A 14,154-nucleotide genomic window follows, 5' to 3' on the forward strand; every position below is an offset into this window, starting at 1 on the left:
CACATTCTCACTCATGAAAAGTTTGGATTTTTTTCCAACTGTTGTTCCTGCACTAGTAATGCAGTTACAGTGGCTTGGAGCCTTCAATGTATCCACAGACTGGTTGCTGTACAGCTGTAGCATAAACTTCCTCACACTGCTTTACCTTTCTGACCAATACTGGGCTAAAGAAGATAGTTTACTCCCCTTGTCCCTTCATTCCTTAACCACTCTACCTGCAAGAGAGCTTGTTATTGCCAATTGTGGTGGTAACGTGAAAAATTGTCTTTGGGGTTTTCATTGTTCTTGTATCTTCACACTTAGAGGTAAATAAACATCAGGAATTTTACCAGCTGATATGCAAGTTAATCAACAAAAACAGATAGGAATAGAGAAGGGAAAATTACTCCTGGAAGAGATTTCAGATGTGAAGTTGTAGAGTTATTAGAAACAGGAACAAAAGTAAATATATAATCCAAATACCCTTTTGGTGTCCTCCTTAATACTTTGAGTACGTACCGTGAGCAGGAACTGATTCCCACATTATTATTAGTTGATTAGACAGCAGGTTTAATGCTGTATAAGACAGACACTAGTTCTCCCCTCAGGGACCTTACAGTCAAACAAAACAATATGCACTTATAGTGCTCCCAGGGGGTGGTGTGGGGTGGGGAATTAAGTTTCCACAGGGCAGCATGGAATGTTTTAATAACACTTCTTAGCTAAGCAGATTAGGGGTTAACAGGCCTCATGAAAATCTTATTTGTAGTGAAACAAATGAAATGTTTTCATTCTCTTTTCTAGGTTGGGTTGAGTGCTATTATTAGGTCAGACAATTCAGCCCTGTGGGGTAGTAGGTGGGGGGGAGTCTACTCCCAGCTCTACCAACTCATTTCCTGAGTGACTTTCTTTTAACCTCTCCATGCTTCCGAGATGCAGCTGTAAAATTGGAATGCTATCACTTACATATCCTGCCCTGGATGTCACGAGCCTTTATATATACACACACATGTAAATCACTGTGAGATGCTTGGATGGAAGATATGAGAGTAATACTTGGTGCTCTGTATTAACGTATTTCAGCTCCTAACACAGCTAATATCAGATTCCAGAGTGTGCCTTGAAATACCATGCTTTCACTCCATGACCATTTTTTTTGTTTTTTTTGTTCTGAGCAAACCAGAAAATTGCTCAGGTTGAAATGGGGTGACAGCCTCAAATCACATTTTTTAAGGCACCAAATCAACATGGATATATATTAAGTAATAAAAGGACTGGAAGGTGCAGGTAGCTCAATGTCCTGGGGGCATTTCTACAGCTCCTCTGGGACCTTCTTCATGTATCATTCATAGGATTGATGGAAAATTGGTGGCAGGTAGGCAATGTGCAAGTAATTCAAACAGTAACAAAATTAGAGAGTGTTTAAAAAAAAGAAAAGAAAAACAAAATACATTGGGAAAAGTGATTTGGTTTGAAATGGATAAAACCTCCCTGTGATAGTACCATACACTAAGGCCTGGAAACAGAAGATTTACACATGACACAAGGTCAGCCAGACCATCTCTACAACAAACTGCATAGCACAGTCCAGACTGAACAATTATCCTATTGTGTGGGGTGAATGTCTCCTCCAAGATGAAGGGATTTATGTTTCAGAGGTGACAAAATTGGTTGGGGAGAAGAAGTGGGGCAAGTCCAGTTGTCAGGGCCAAAATAATGAAGGGCAGAAAGTTGTGCACTCCTGTTTACCAGGTCTCAATACAATCAATCAGGGGACAATCAATGGAACTGAAAAGCAGCAAGTTTAAAACCGATAAAGGGATCTTATTTTTAAACTCAGAATGAATAATTATGCTGCACAACTCACTGACACGACATATTTGAGGCCAAGAACTTAGTGAGACTGTGAAGAATATAGAACATCCGTACCCATATCAGACAGGAAATTACAAAACAGAAGAGTGATAAACCTTCATGCATCTGTACAAGCTAGCTTGTGTGTGACTGGGGTGAGAAAAAAACTTCCCATATGGACTGCTTATTTCACACACTGTTCACTGTGAGATTTCTTGCACATTCTGGTACTGGCCCGATAAAGGATGTTATGGTCCACTGGTTTGAACTGCTATGTTCTATTGAGAACTCAATGGGGTTTGAGCTGCCCTTTCTATGGGGGCGGGGGAGGGGAAGAAATGAAAGAAAAATTGCTCCTGTCTTCAAGAATGGGGATACCCAACAACAGGAATGTTAAGGACCTCTCTCTAACTCCCTATTTATAGAACAGGGACATTTCACTGAAGGCTGCAGTTTAGCTTTACCAAAACACATCTACCATACTAAACCATCTTCTTCCCCAATCCATGTGTGAGGGAACCAGGATATTCTACCAGAAGGGTAGGGTATCTTTATTTAGCATGTCCAACAATCTGTACTCCTTTCTACTGAGTATATTCTTCATTCCTTCTGAGCAAAGGAAGCTCAGGTGACACATACCTACTTGGGCAACTGTTTTATGATTTTGTGTGTTACACTGCTAAACCTCTGTGTGAATAATTTGGACATGTGTTCATAACCAAACAGCTTAATCACAGAGTCACATTAACTTACCCAGTCATAAACCTCTACAGATAGGGGAGAAGATATTTAATTAGCACAAACATATGCAAATTTCACTGGTCTTGTCTATACCTCAAGAATTACCTCACTGATTAGAGGGAAAACAGGTGTATCTGAACACTGTTTAACTGCAAAGGTACAGCAGACAAACTGTTGACCAGAAATCATAGCTATACCTATGAATCACATGCTTTCTCAGTTTTTTCACCCTCTATGTAGTCTGCATATATTTCTCTCTCTAAAGGTAAAGTGAGTACTAGATTCCTCTCCCCTCCTTCCACCAACGATGTATTGAGCATTGCCCTTGGAAAGCCAAACATAAAGGAATGCCCTTCATTTGAACTACAAGTGGCAGGGATAAAGATACCTTTCCAACAACTGTACAAAATATTCAGCAGATACTTTCTAGCCATCTTGATAAAATGTATTGCTCAGTGCTCCATTTTTCACTCTGGCATTCCTTCATTGTCCGTTGTGAACAAAATACTAATCATAAACATATCAGCAGTGATGTGACAAACATCTAAACAAATGTAACTCATTTCAAATATTAATCAGTGTTCCCTTTTCGATAAGACAGAAGACTAAATAAAATGGGTTTTTTAAATTCTCTACAGTGTCTGGACAGCGATGGCATCACCCACCAATGAAGTAGCCTCTGCTTTTATGAAATGAGTAATCAGCAGCAATCCACCCTATTTCTCCAAATCAGCATCATCTCTCCCCAACTACACACACTCAGGGGACCTAAGGGAGATTTCTATTCCCCTTGGGCTGCTGAATAACAAAAGGGAATACAGCAGGATCCAAGAATCTGGCTCTGAACCTTCAGCAATATAGTGCTCCTTAGCACTCTGCATGGACACTGGTTCCGGGGTGGCTCAATACAAGAGAGTTCTGCCTGCTGGAACACCAACATCACATTCCGTGGGACACTGGGAGAGATTCTGCCCCTTGCTTCAGCAGCATATAGGAAATGTAAACAGCCCACAAGGAGAAGGGGAGAATTTCTTCAGTGCAGCTACAGTATTGGGTTGCCAGAGGCACCCACTCGCAAGCCCTGGCATATTAATAAAAAGTGAAAATGCCAATGAAACTCCAATTTCAGTTTTTTCCTGGGAAGTTAAGCTATAGCCAAAACTCCTAAGTCTGTCTTCTGTACTACAGTCCAGATATACACTTTTTAAAACCAAAAGAGGTGAAAGACTTAGACCCAGATGCTCAAAAGGCATTTAGGAACTTAACTCCTATTGAAATCAAATACCTTTGAGGATCAGGGCATTGGCATTTGTACACGTGATCAGTTGGTACATTACAACCATTCCTTAGCATACTGCACATGTTTAACATGGTGCATGTTTTTTTAGTAGTTCACTTTATCCAATAAATGAAAAATCAAATTATCCTTTTACTTATCCTATTTGCTTACATTTTGCAGAGGTGATTTCACAATCCTTTTTAAAAACTGTAGTCCCTCAAAAGGGGATGAAAACGTCATCTGGACTGGACACACTATTATAAAAAGCAAAGATAATATGGGGGTTGCTATACAGATACACTACTAAAAATCATGCACCATGTTAAACATGTGCAGATATACAGGGCACAGATACGCTAGCAGCACGCTTGGCTTGAGTTTCTAACTGAACTTTTTAATAAGGTAGAACACAGTTAACATTTTCCACTGAAATGCAGTTATCCCCAGGAATAAATTATTGTATACTCTATTGAGTTAAGAACAAAAATTCCACATACAGAGGATGTACGTGTTTTAACTTATATTTCTTCATCCATTACTATTCTGAATGGTGTACAGATTTTCTGCTTTTCTTGAATTTTTCATTTGAAGGTAAGTTACTACACCTATCAGTATCTGGCACACAAAAAAGAAAAAAAAAAGTGTATTGTTTTGAGAGTTCTATTTCTTGAACTGCCTCCACTGCAGCACATTTAAACAGTTATTTTAATGACTAATTAATTAGATGGCTTAGTCAAAGCCCACTATCGGCTGTGCAGTTCTTTGGGAAAGGCGTGGCAACAGACTCTTTGCTTTCAGTCAGTGCCCTTGGCTGATGGATAAGCACGCTAAACTTAACCCCTTGGTTAGCTGCTGCCCTAACAAAACCGCTGTTTGCAGTCATCGTGATGGCTCTTAAAGTGTCTCCTGTCCCAAAGATGGCTAGAGAGCGGCTATTGATTTTTGAACTAGCCACTAGTCTTAAGGCACGGTCAGAGGGCTGGTCTGGCACTACATTAATTCTCTTCATGAGAGAAATGGCTCGATCTTTCTCCCCAGGTCCTCCTAGAGTTTCTAAGATTGACTGAAAATCTTTGACTGCAGATTCACAAGCAAACAGCTCCTTGCCCTTCATGAAAGCCTCCAACTGAGGCAGGACTCTCTCCTGTCTTTCCTGTGCTGCCTGCTCCGTTAACACTTTCTCCTTAAAAATGAAGTAGCAGCCACCATAGCTAAGGGAAGAGACATATGTAATTAAAGTAGTGATGTCCAAGTTAACCCTATTGCACACATCTACTTTGATCTCTGTAGGAAAAGCAATGCTGGCTACTAAATTGTCCCGGTCTACTCTGGTCACCTGCAGGCGCTCAGGGCTCTCTTCATCAGATTCACTGGCACTTAGGTGTCTCTCTTCAGTCAAGTGCTCTGCCAAAGAGTTAACAGCAACTACATCTCCTCGCACAGATATGCCCATCTCTTTCAGTCTCTCTGCCATAGGACTGGACACACTATTATAAAAAGCAAAGATAATATGGGGGTTGCTATATTGCACTGGTTGCTGATGGCTCGCTTGCAGGAAGTCCTCCGCCTGCTCAATGATGCTTTTGTCGCCATACTGGCCCCGGCCCAGCCAAATATTGTGAAGAGCTTCAGCCTTTCGACCAATTGCTTTCACCCAAGTGTGGCCACCATTTGCAACAACATCTACCATCAGCGTTTGCTTTTCTCCAAAGCAGTCTTCATAGGCAAAGACATGAAGGACACTGATGACCTCCTCCAGGTTCTCTGCTGACTCAATTATGGCTCGGAGATGTGTAAGATTCGTACTCTGCAGATGGGACTCCTTAATGGCCACCTTCCCTGCCTCCACCCTGTGCAAGAATTTCAACTCAGCCTTCAATTTGGTGCATAGCTTTGCTCCACCTTCTATACCTCCTTTCTGTGATCTGGAAAGGGCTTCTGCTCTCTTCATTAATTCCTTAGCAACAGCGATTCTCTCACAAAGCAATGACTGCACAGACATGTTGACATTATTTCTATCAGATGAAAGCAAAAGAGATGATCATTACTACAAATTCAGTGACGAAGACAATATAGAAAGAGGCTTTTCCAATACCATACATCAGAGCTTTCCACTGGATTTGGTGCAATGACGACCATAGTTATGTGGCATGGGCATTAGAAACCGTAACACCTTGGTCAAGCTCTTCAAAAAAGGGACTAATGATTTGATGGGGCCTGATTTTCTGCAGATGAGTACTCCGCATTTTCAGAAAAAATCCAGGCCTTTTAAAAGGTGTCTGCCATGAGTTGGGGTTCTTCTATTTGAGTGTCCAGCATCCCCTACTGCTTCTGAAAAATGCAGCTCTCACTTCTAAGCGTATTCACGCAATCAAATTTATACAAGCTTCACTGTGCTCTAAGGCTCCACCCTCTCCCTAAGTTTACACATCATCAGAGTAGGAGCCACTGGCTGGGGTGTCCCCAGCCCTGCAGTGATTTACCTCTCCACCAGCTGCTCCAGATGTCTGAAAAAAAATTATCTGTGCAGCTAGGGAGTGTTGTGTTACGGCCCTTGCAGCTTCCCTGTCAGAAAGTCATATTTCAGCAAGGAAGCAAAGAAATCTGCAGGGGACATGAATTCTGCTGACTTCCTCTTCTCCTACAAGGAGTTGCTGAGGCTGTGTCAGACTCAACCCCACAAATTTCCCCCAGCTGCAGAAAGCTCAGCATCCTCCCCTGCTTCCTGCCCCCAGCACTCTTCAGCTGTGGGGGGAGGGGTCATTGTGCAGGGAGCTGCTCCCCCATCTGCCCAACCCCTGTGCATCAGACTCCCATGCCCAGACACCCTCACCCCAGACATTCAGAACCCCCCTTCCCCTCCATACTCAAACCCCACCTCAATGAACTTCAACCCCTGCATCTAGAGCCCCTGGCACTCAGGCCCCCCTGCCAGCAGACCCCCACTGAGCTCCCTATACTCAAGCCTCCACCCCACCAAGCCCCATTCCCCCAGCACCCCACTGAGCCCCTACCACTTTCACTTGGAAGCCCCTGCAGAGTGCCACTGCCCCTCCCCCCGGCTACAGCCCCTACAGGAGCAGAAGACGGGAGCACACAGCACAGGCTGGGGGAGGGAAGCGCTCACCCCACCCCTCCCTGCCTGCCCCTCCTGCGGTCTGGCCTCCAGCTCCTTGCTGCAGACACCGCCCGGGGAAATCACATGGGCGCAAGCAGGAAGGAAGCGAAGCCACCATCTTAAGCCAGGGCAAAACGATTTAAATCCCCGGCTGCTGCTCACCTCTCAAGCAGCAACCCCCGCCCTTTCCCAGGGCTCGCCCCCTGCTTATTGCTGAGCAGGTTCCCACCCACTTCCCCCACTAACCCAGCAGCAGCAGCTCCTCGCTGCGTGTAACTCGCCCCAGGACTCTGCCCTGAGCAGGGAGTCACCGGGCTTCAGGTGATTCTTTCTGTGTAATGTTACCCCGGGCACAAAACCTCCACGAAGGCGGGGCTCTCAGGCTGCAGGCTCGCTCTGTAAAGGGACATTTAAAAGTGTGTAGCAGCTCATTGAGAAAGGCCACGCAGCCAAATCCATCCGTCTAAACGTGCTCCTCCACCTGCCTTTAAGAAAAGAGCCACCCAGAGGGAGGTGCGTTTGGATCCCCAGGGGGTTTTGCCTGGGCTCCCGTCTCCTCACATGGCGGGAGCATCCCTAGTAAGGAAGCCTTGTTTACTGGCGTATCCCGACCCAACTGCTACCCTCAGTCTTTCTCTCGGCGAAGGTAAATCCCTTCCCCGGGATTAACTGGCAGCCCCTGCGCTAGTCTCCGGGTTCTCCTCTGGAGTCCATCGCGCATTATACAGCTGCCGCCGCGTGTGCAACACTTACACCGGGCAGCGGGGGCTCAGCCCCGCGGCACATGCCACGCTCCTTCCCCCGGTGCAGTAGCAGCGGCTTTGCCCTCAGCCCAGCCACAGAAAGCCAATAGCAAGGCCAGCTCCGGCCCGTCCCCTGCTGCGAGCTAAGCGGAAACCCGGCCTGGCCGCCGCCGCCCGCTCCACCTTCCCAGCCGCCTGCAGCGCCACCTGGCGATCCAGGCCCGGGCTTTACTATAAGGAGAAGCTGAAACCCCTTAATTCTTACGTTGTGTTTTTTATTTACTTTGGGGGGGGGGGTATAGGGCCGGGGGGAGGGTGCATTACAGAGAATTTATCCTGCTGCTACCATTCATGTTTAAGAAGGATGAATTCAAACTGGAACGGGTACAAAGAAGGGCCACTAGAATGATCCGAGGAATGGAAGGCCTGTCGTATGAAAGGAGACTTGAGGAGCTCGGTTTGTTTTCCTTAACCAAAAGAAGGATAAGAGGAGATATGATTGCACTCTTTAAATATATCAGAGGGATAAATACCAGGGAAGGAGAGGAATTATTTCAGCTCAGTGCTAATGTGGACACGAGGACAAACGGATATAAATTGTCAGTCAGGAAATTCAGGCTTGAAATTAGACGAAGGTTTCTAACCATCAGGGGAGTGCAATACTGGAACAGCCTACCGAGGGAAACAGTGGGGGCGAAGGACCTCCATGACTTTAAGATTAAGCTAGATAAGTTTATGGAGGAGATGGTATGATAGGATAACGGGCTTAGTCAATAGGTCAATTAAGTGCCACACTGGTAAATAGTACAATGAGTCAATGATATGATATAACCTTTTTCCAGAGGGTATGGCTGGAGAGTCTTGCCCGCATGCTCGGGGTTCAGCTGACCGCCATATTTGGGGTCGGGAAGGAATTTTCCTCCAGGGAAGATTGGCAGTGGCCCTGGAGGTTTTTCGCCTTCCTCCGAAGCATGGGGCAGGGGTCGCTTGCTAAAGGAGTGGGTGGATCGGCTTATGTGGCCTGCATCTAGCAGGAGGTCAGACTAGATGATCATAATGGTCCCTTCTGATCTTGAATTCTATGATTCTATGATTCATACCCATATCTGTTCCATAGCTCTAAAAACTAACCTCCCAAGAAAGGAATGGATATAATTTTTCTCTTCCTCGGGATAGTAAGAGTTGCTTTAGCACAGGGGTTCTCAAACTGGGGGTCAGGACCTCTCAGGGGGTCACAAGGTGTCACTGAGGGGTCGCCAGCTGTCAACCTCCACCCCAAACCCTGCTTTGCCTCTAGCATTTATAATGGTGTTAAATATATTAAAAAGTGGCTTTAATTTATAAGGGGGGGGGTGACACTCGGAGGCTAGCTATGTGAAAGGGGTCACCAATAAAAAAGTTTGAGAGCCGCTGCTTTAGAATTTGCCAGAATAGGATGTGTTATGTACCTCAGGCTGCAACAGACAGATTTCCCCTCCCTCCCCTGCTTTGGGAAGAATGTCACACATCGCTGCCCCCACACATCCTGCCGACCTTTCAAGTTAGTTCAGCTCATGCTCTCTCAGCCTGGCACTCTACCCCCTCTAAAAATAGCATTCAAAAAGTGAGGGGAAAAACAGATCAGAATAAAGGGAGCTCTTAAAATAGTTTTCTTAATTCAAAACACCTTTTTTGTTACCCTTTAAAATAAAGAGCAGTATTATCTTTAGTAAAAGCGACAGCATGGAAGTTACCCTTTATGACAAGAAACGATTTTACGATTTGTAAGGGCCAAAACAAGAATGCAGGGCCTCTACTTCCACTATGGGAGCTTCCTTATTTGAGACCCAATGGATCACAAGGATATCTCTGCTCCTCAGTGTTTGAAGGGGTGACATCTGGACCATCCTGGTATAACTAGTAGAAATATACAAGCAAACATGCACGAGATTCTCTGTGAAATTCTTTAGAAAGAGGGAGGGAGGCTGTCTAAGCTGTGCTGATACTAAACATCAGCTGTGATCTAGCCTCCAGGGAGTTCCTGCATCTTTCAGAATGGTTTTAAATCATTTTTTCCAACTCCAGACCACTCTTAATTGACTGATGCCAGCATGGCCTCCAGCCTCAGTTTAAATTTGCACCACATCAAGAGTTGCCAACTTCATAATATTTAAATACCAGATACACCAGCTGGAGTGCTGGAACCTCCCCTGCCCTGCCTATTCCCCCAAAGCCCCACTGCTTCCTCAAGGCCCCACCCCTCACCCTGAGGCTTTGCCCCCATTCACTCCTCTTTCCCCTCACCCCATCGCTCACTGCCCAGGTCTGGAGGGACTTGCCTGCAGAGCCGGGGCTGGGAGATGTAGCCGCCCAACACAAGTAGGAGGTGGCCCTGGCTGAGTAGGGGCTGATGTTGGTAATGACTTGGTACCTTCACACCTCCATTTACCAGACTCTGGGTGCCAGTCAGTAAATCTGACCGGACCCTGTCAGGTCCCCTTTTCGACTGGACTTTCTGCTCGAAAACCAGACACCTGGCCACCCTAGCCACATCAAAATCCTTCAGTCACCATGAACAATATTGTCACACTGGCAGGCCAAATGCCAGCGCTTGCTCAGGCTGCAGGCATTAGCCAAGATCTGGACCACCTAATGCCATCATAGCCTCCAGCCTCAGTTTAAATTTGCACTACAATTAACACCTATATGTTAGTTTTGCTCAAAATAGGTATTAGTCTTATAAGAATGCATAGGCACCGACTTCCTCTCCACTGGGGGGGTGCTCAACTCCTGCCCCCACCTCCATCCTTTCCTCAAAGCCCCTGCCTCTTCCTGCCCTTGCTCTGCCTCCACTCCATCCCTTCCCCAAAGCCCCTGCCTCTTCCTGTCCCACTCCCACCCCACCTCTTCCCACCCTGCCTCTTCACCACCTTTCCACCCCCTTCCCTGAGTGCGCTCTGTCCCCACTTCTCCCTCCCAGAGCCAACCTGCACACCGCGAAACAGCTGTTTGCGACAGGCAGGAAGTTCTGGGAGGGCAGGGGAGGAGTGATCAGCAGGGCCACTGGTGCAGGAGAAGGGGGAGCTCAGCTGTGGGTGGGTGCTAAGCACCTGCTAATTTTTTTTTGCTCTGGAGCACCTATGAAGTTGGTGCCTACGTAAGAATGTATTTTGACTTTATGAAATGCTTAAGTTGTTGGATGCATTAATCTCACTTGTAATGTCTGTATTCCCTGCTGCAAGAAAATACTTAAGCTTTGCTTTATAATGTTGAAAATGTTTACTCTGGACTTGCGAGCTCAGGCATGGGTCCCCTTCCTCCCTTCCCCCACTCATCCAGAATGACTGTCAAAATAAAATGGGTCATCAAGGACCATTGCAATCCAAAGGATTGGTTAATGATCCTAGGAAATACTATGTGCTAGGAAGCTTATTCTGTGGGCATGGAAGCTGAACGAAGGAAATAAAACAAATCCATAGGAAAATTTCCTGTCTTTCTGGCTGTTTGAACTCGAAAGGACCAGAGACTCTAAACTGAAGCGAGAGATCCCCAGGAGCTGCCTCCTGGATCTGCCCCGAAAGACATTTTGAACGGACAGATCACTCCAAAAGTAACTTTTGTATGGTGTGATTTTTGGTGTAAGTGACCATTTATCAGTAAGTCCAGTTTGGATGGCAAGATAGAGTGACCGGTTTAAGGGGACTGTCTGTGACTCCGTGGTAGAACTGTTAGTGATCCAGGAGTTCACGTGTTACGGACTTGGTGAAATCTAATTATAGAGCACACCACCAGTTTACAATATCTGCCTACCTCTGGATAGATTCTCAAAAACAGGACACTTAACATTCATGAGCCATTCCAGACAACATGACAAATATAATGGACCATATGATTAATGGACCAAATTCACTGCTGCTCTGTGCCTTGCATCATCATTTACATCACGGCAAATGGTCACACAAAGTGCAAGGTATAGTAAATCAAGACCAAAGCAAGTTGTGGCTCACTTACCTTCCCTGTATCTTGTCAATTTGCCACCTTCTTAAAATGACAGCCTCACAAATAGACCTGAAGAGCTCTGTGTAAGCTCAAAAGCTTGTCTTTCACCAGCAGAAGGTGGTCTAATAAAAGATATTACCTCACCTACCTTGACCCCCCTAGCCTCACAAATAACCATAACAGGACTATAGTGGTCCTCTATCCCAAATCTACCATTTACATGAAGTCTGAGCAATTTTCTTGCTCTTAATGGGTCTCCAAACTGCCATGAGAGTCTGGAGGAGCAGAGCAGCTTCCAGGACTGGGGCCTTACTGAAGAAAGATCATCATGTAAAGTCAACACATGGAACGGGGAGTCAGAACACATTTAACTTTTCTTTTGCTTTTTTGTGGCATTCACATTACAGCACTGTACATCAAAACTTTAGAAGTTTTGCAATGCAATTCTAGGCTCTGGTACATCTGTTGATCCAGACATGAAACCCTATTTGAAATCAAACTTGGAACAATTCTAACTTTATCTTTCCCCTCCAATATCGTTTAGTCTCTCTGCTGCCAATATCTCACACATTAGCTACCATAAATTTTTGCTAGTGGTTTAGAGGCTGCAATTTTAGAGAATGACATATCAGCTGTTTCCAAGATGATTGTTTAGAAGATTATAGGCAAAGACTTTGATATTCATGAAGATGCAAGACAAACTGCACCAGCTAGAGACTAGCACCACTGTATACTTTGCCAGAAAATGTACTTCATTCTTGAAGTGCTCTTTATTTTTGCATTTGATAACATGCTCCAAAACTAAATTACCATCAGTTAAAAATAACTGATTTTAAAAAGTAAAAAAATAAAATAAAAATACTAGTTACATATATTTTTAACTTTCCATTAAAAATAATCTTTAAAAGTTTCTAAGCCAAATGGTAAACACCTTTTAAAGACTCCATAAAGATTAGGCAATTATTTTAAATTGACATATTTTCAGTGCAGCTGTCTTGGTACAGTGGTGTAGTTTCCACAGGAGTAAGCTACGGGTTACGATGGAAGAAAATGGGTGGTGGTACTCTACCAAGCTCTGCCTGTGTGAATCATTAAAATGAAATACTCCTCACCGTAGGCTGTGCAGATGCTCAAAATACAATTGTGTGCACTTGTCTGAGCTTCACAGGGCTTTGAGCTTGGCCTCCCATTGATATACCCATGGGAATATGCCCATGCGTGCTGCTAGGATCCTTGGACATGCCTCTTTCTTGACTGGGGGGTCCCATCTCCCCCTGAGACATCTCTCCAAGTAAACTCTCCAGATTCAACGTCTTCCTGCTCCTGCCTTAGCTGAGGAATGGAATAGTTACCCAGTGAAGATTTAAATATCAGTATGGTTATTTGAGTTCACATCCCTTAGAACTATTGTTCCAGTCTCAGCTCTGCATCAATTACACACTGTTCAGACTTTCATAATACAGGGTTTCTGGGCTAGTAGATGGGGGAAGCTGCAGACATCATATCTTGATTTTAGTAATGTTTTTGACAGTCCCACATTACATTTTCATAAGCAAACTAAAGAAACGTGGTCTAGGTAGAATGACTACAAAGTGGGTAGACAACCAGTCGAAAAACCATACTCAAAGAGTCACAGCAAACCATTGATGACTAAACTCTTAGGACATATCTAGTGGAGTCCTACACGGCTCTGTGCTCAGTCCAGTACTAATCAATATATTCATTGACAACGTGGAACATGGAGAATATGCTTATAAAAGTTGTAGATTACACCAACATGGGAGGACAGAATTAGAATTCAAAAGAATTTGAATTCTAATTGGCAAATTTGTTTGAAATCAACAAAATGAAATTCAATATAGAGAAGTGAAAGGGAAAAATAAATGCCCAAATACAAAATGGGAAATAACTGGCTCATCACAGCTCAGGGTCATAGTGCATCACACATTAATATAAGACAATAAAATTCACTTGCAAAAAAGGCTAATATTCTAGGATGTATTAACAGGAATCTTGTATGTAAGCCACAGGAAGTAATTGTTCCATTCTACTATGCACTGGTGAGACCATAGGCGAAATACCCTGATGCCCAACACTGGATACACTTTAACAAAGATATAGACAAAGAGGCCAGTAAAGAGTAACAAATGATAAAGGGTTTAGAACACCTGGCCTATGAAGAAAGGTTAAAAAACTGGGCATGTTTAGTCTTGAGAAAAGAACACAGAGGGAAATACTTAATCATAGTCTTCAAATATATTAAGGGCTGTTATAAAGAGGATTGATCAATTGTTCTGCATATCTACTTGTTCTACCTTTAATAATTAGCTTAATCTGCAGGAAGGCTTAGGTTAGATATTAGGAAAAATCTTTTAACTATACAGAGAAGTTAGGTATTGGAATAGATTACCAAAGGAAGTTGTGGAATCCCCGTCATTGAAGGTTTTTAAGATCAGGTTAGG

General features: G+C 44.3%; 1 protein-coding gene across 6 annotated transcripts; it reads right to left on the reverse strand.

Annotated features, from left to right (window-relative positions):
• Positions 1-4,226: 4,226 nt before the first annotated feature.
• Positions 4,227-7,953, reverse strand: C2H7orf25 (chromosome 2 C7orf25 homolog). 6 transcript variants are annotated; one of them, XM_039521765.1, is made up of 2 exons: positions 7,725-7,953; positions 4,227-5,868 (listed from the first exon to the last, which is right to left on the reverse strand). In XM_039521765.1, exon 2 carries the CDS (start codon positions 5,853-5,855, stop codon positions 4,587-4,589), a length of 1,269 nt encoding a protein of 422 aa, XP_039377699.1. In that variant the 5' UTR covers positions 5,856-5,868; positions 7,725-7,953; the 3' UTR covers positions 4,227-4,586. The 6 variants fall into 6 exon arrangements, with proteins under 6 accessions (XP_039377699.1, XP_039377704.1, XP_039377705.1 ...); XM_039521770.1 differs by lacking the exon at positions 7,725-7,953 and adding an exon at positions 7,595-7,617; XM_039521771.1 differs by lacking the exon at positions 7,725-7,953 and adding an exon at positions 7,457-7,480.
• Between the last annotated feature and the right edge of the window lie 6,201 nt (positions 7,954-14,154).

This window comes from Mauremys reevesii, linkage group 2 (assembly GCF_016161935.1).
Source record: "Mauremys reevesii isolate NIE-2019 linkage group 2, ASM1616193v1, whole genome shotgun sequence".
Classification (NCBI taxonomy): Eukaryota; Metazoa; Chordata; order Testudines; family Geoemydidae; genus Mauremys; species Mauremys reevesii.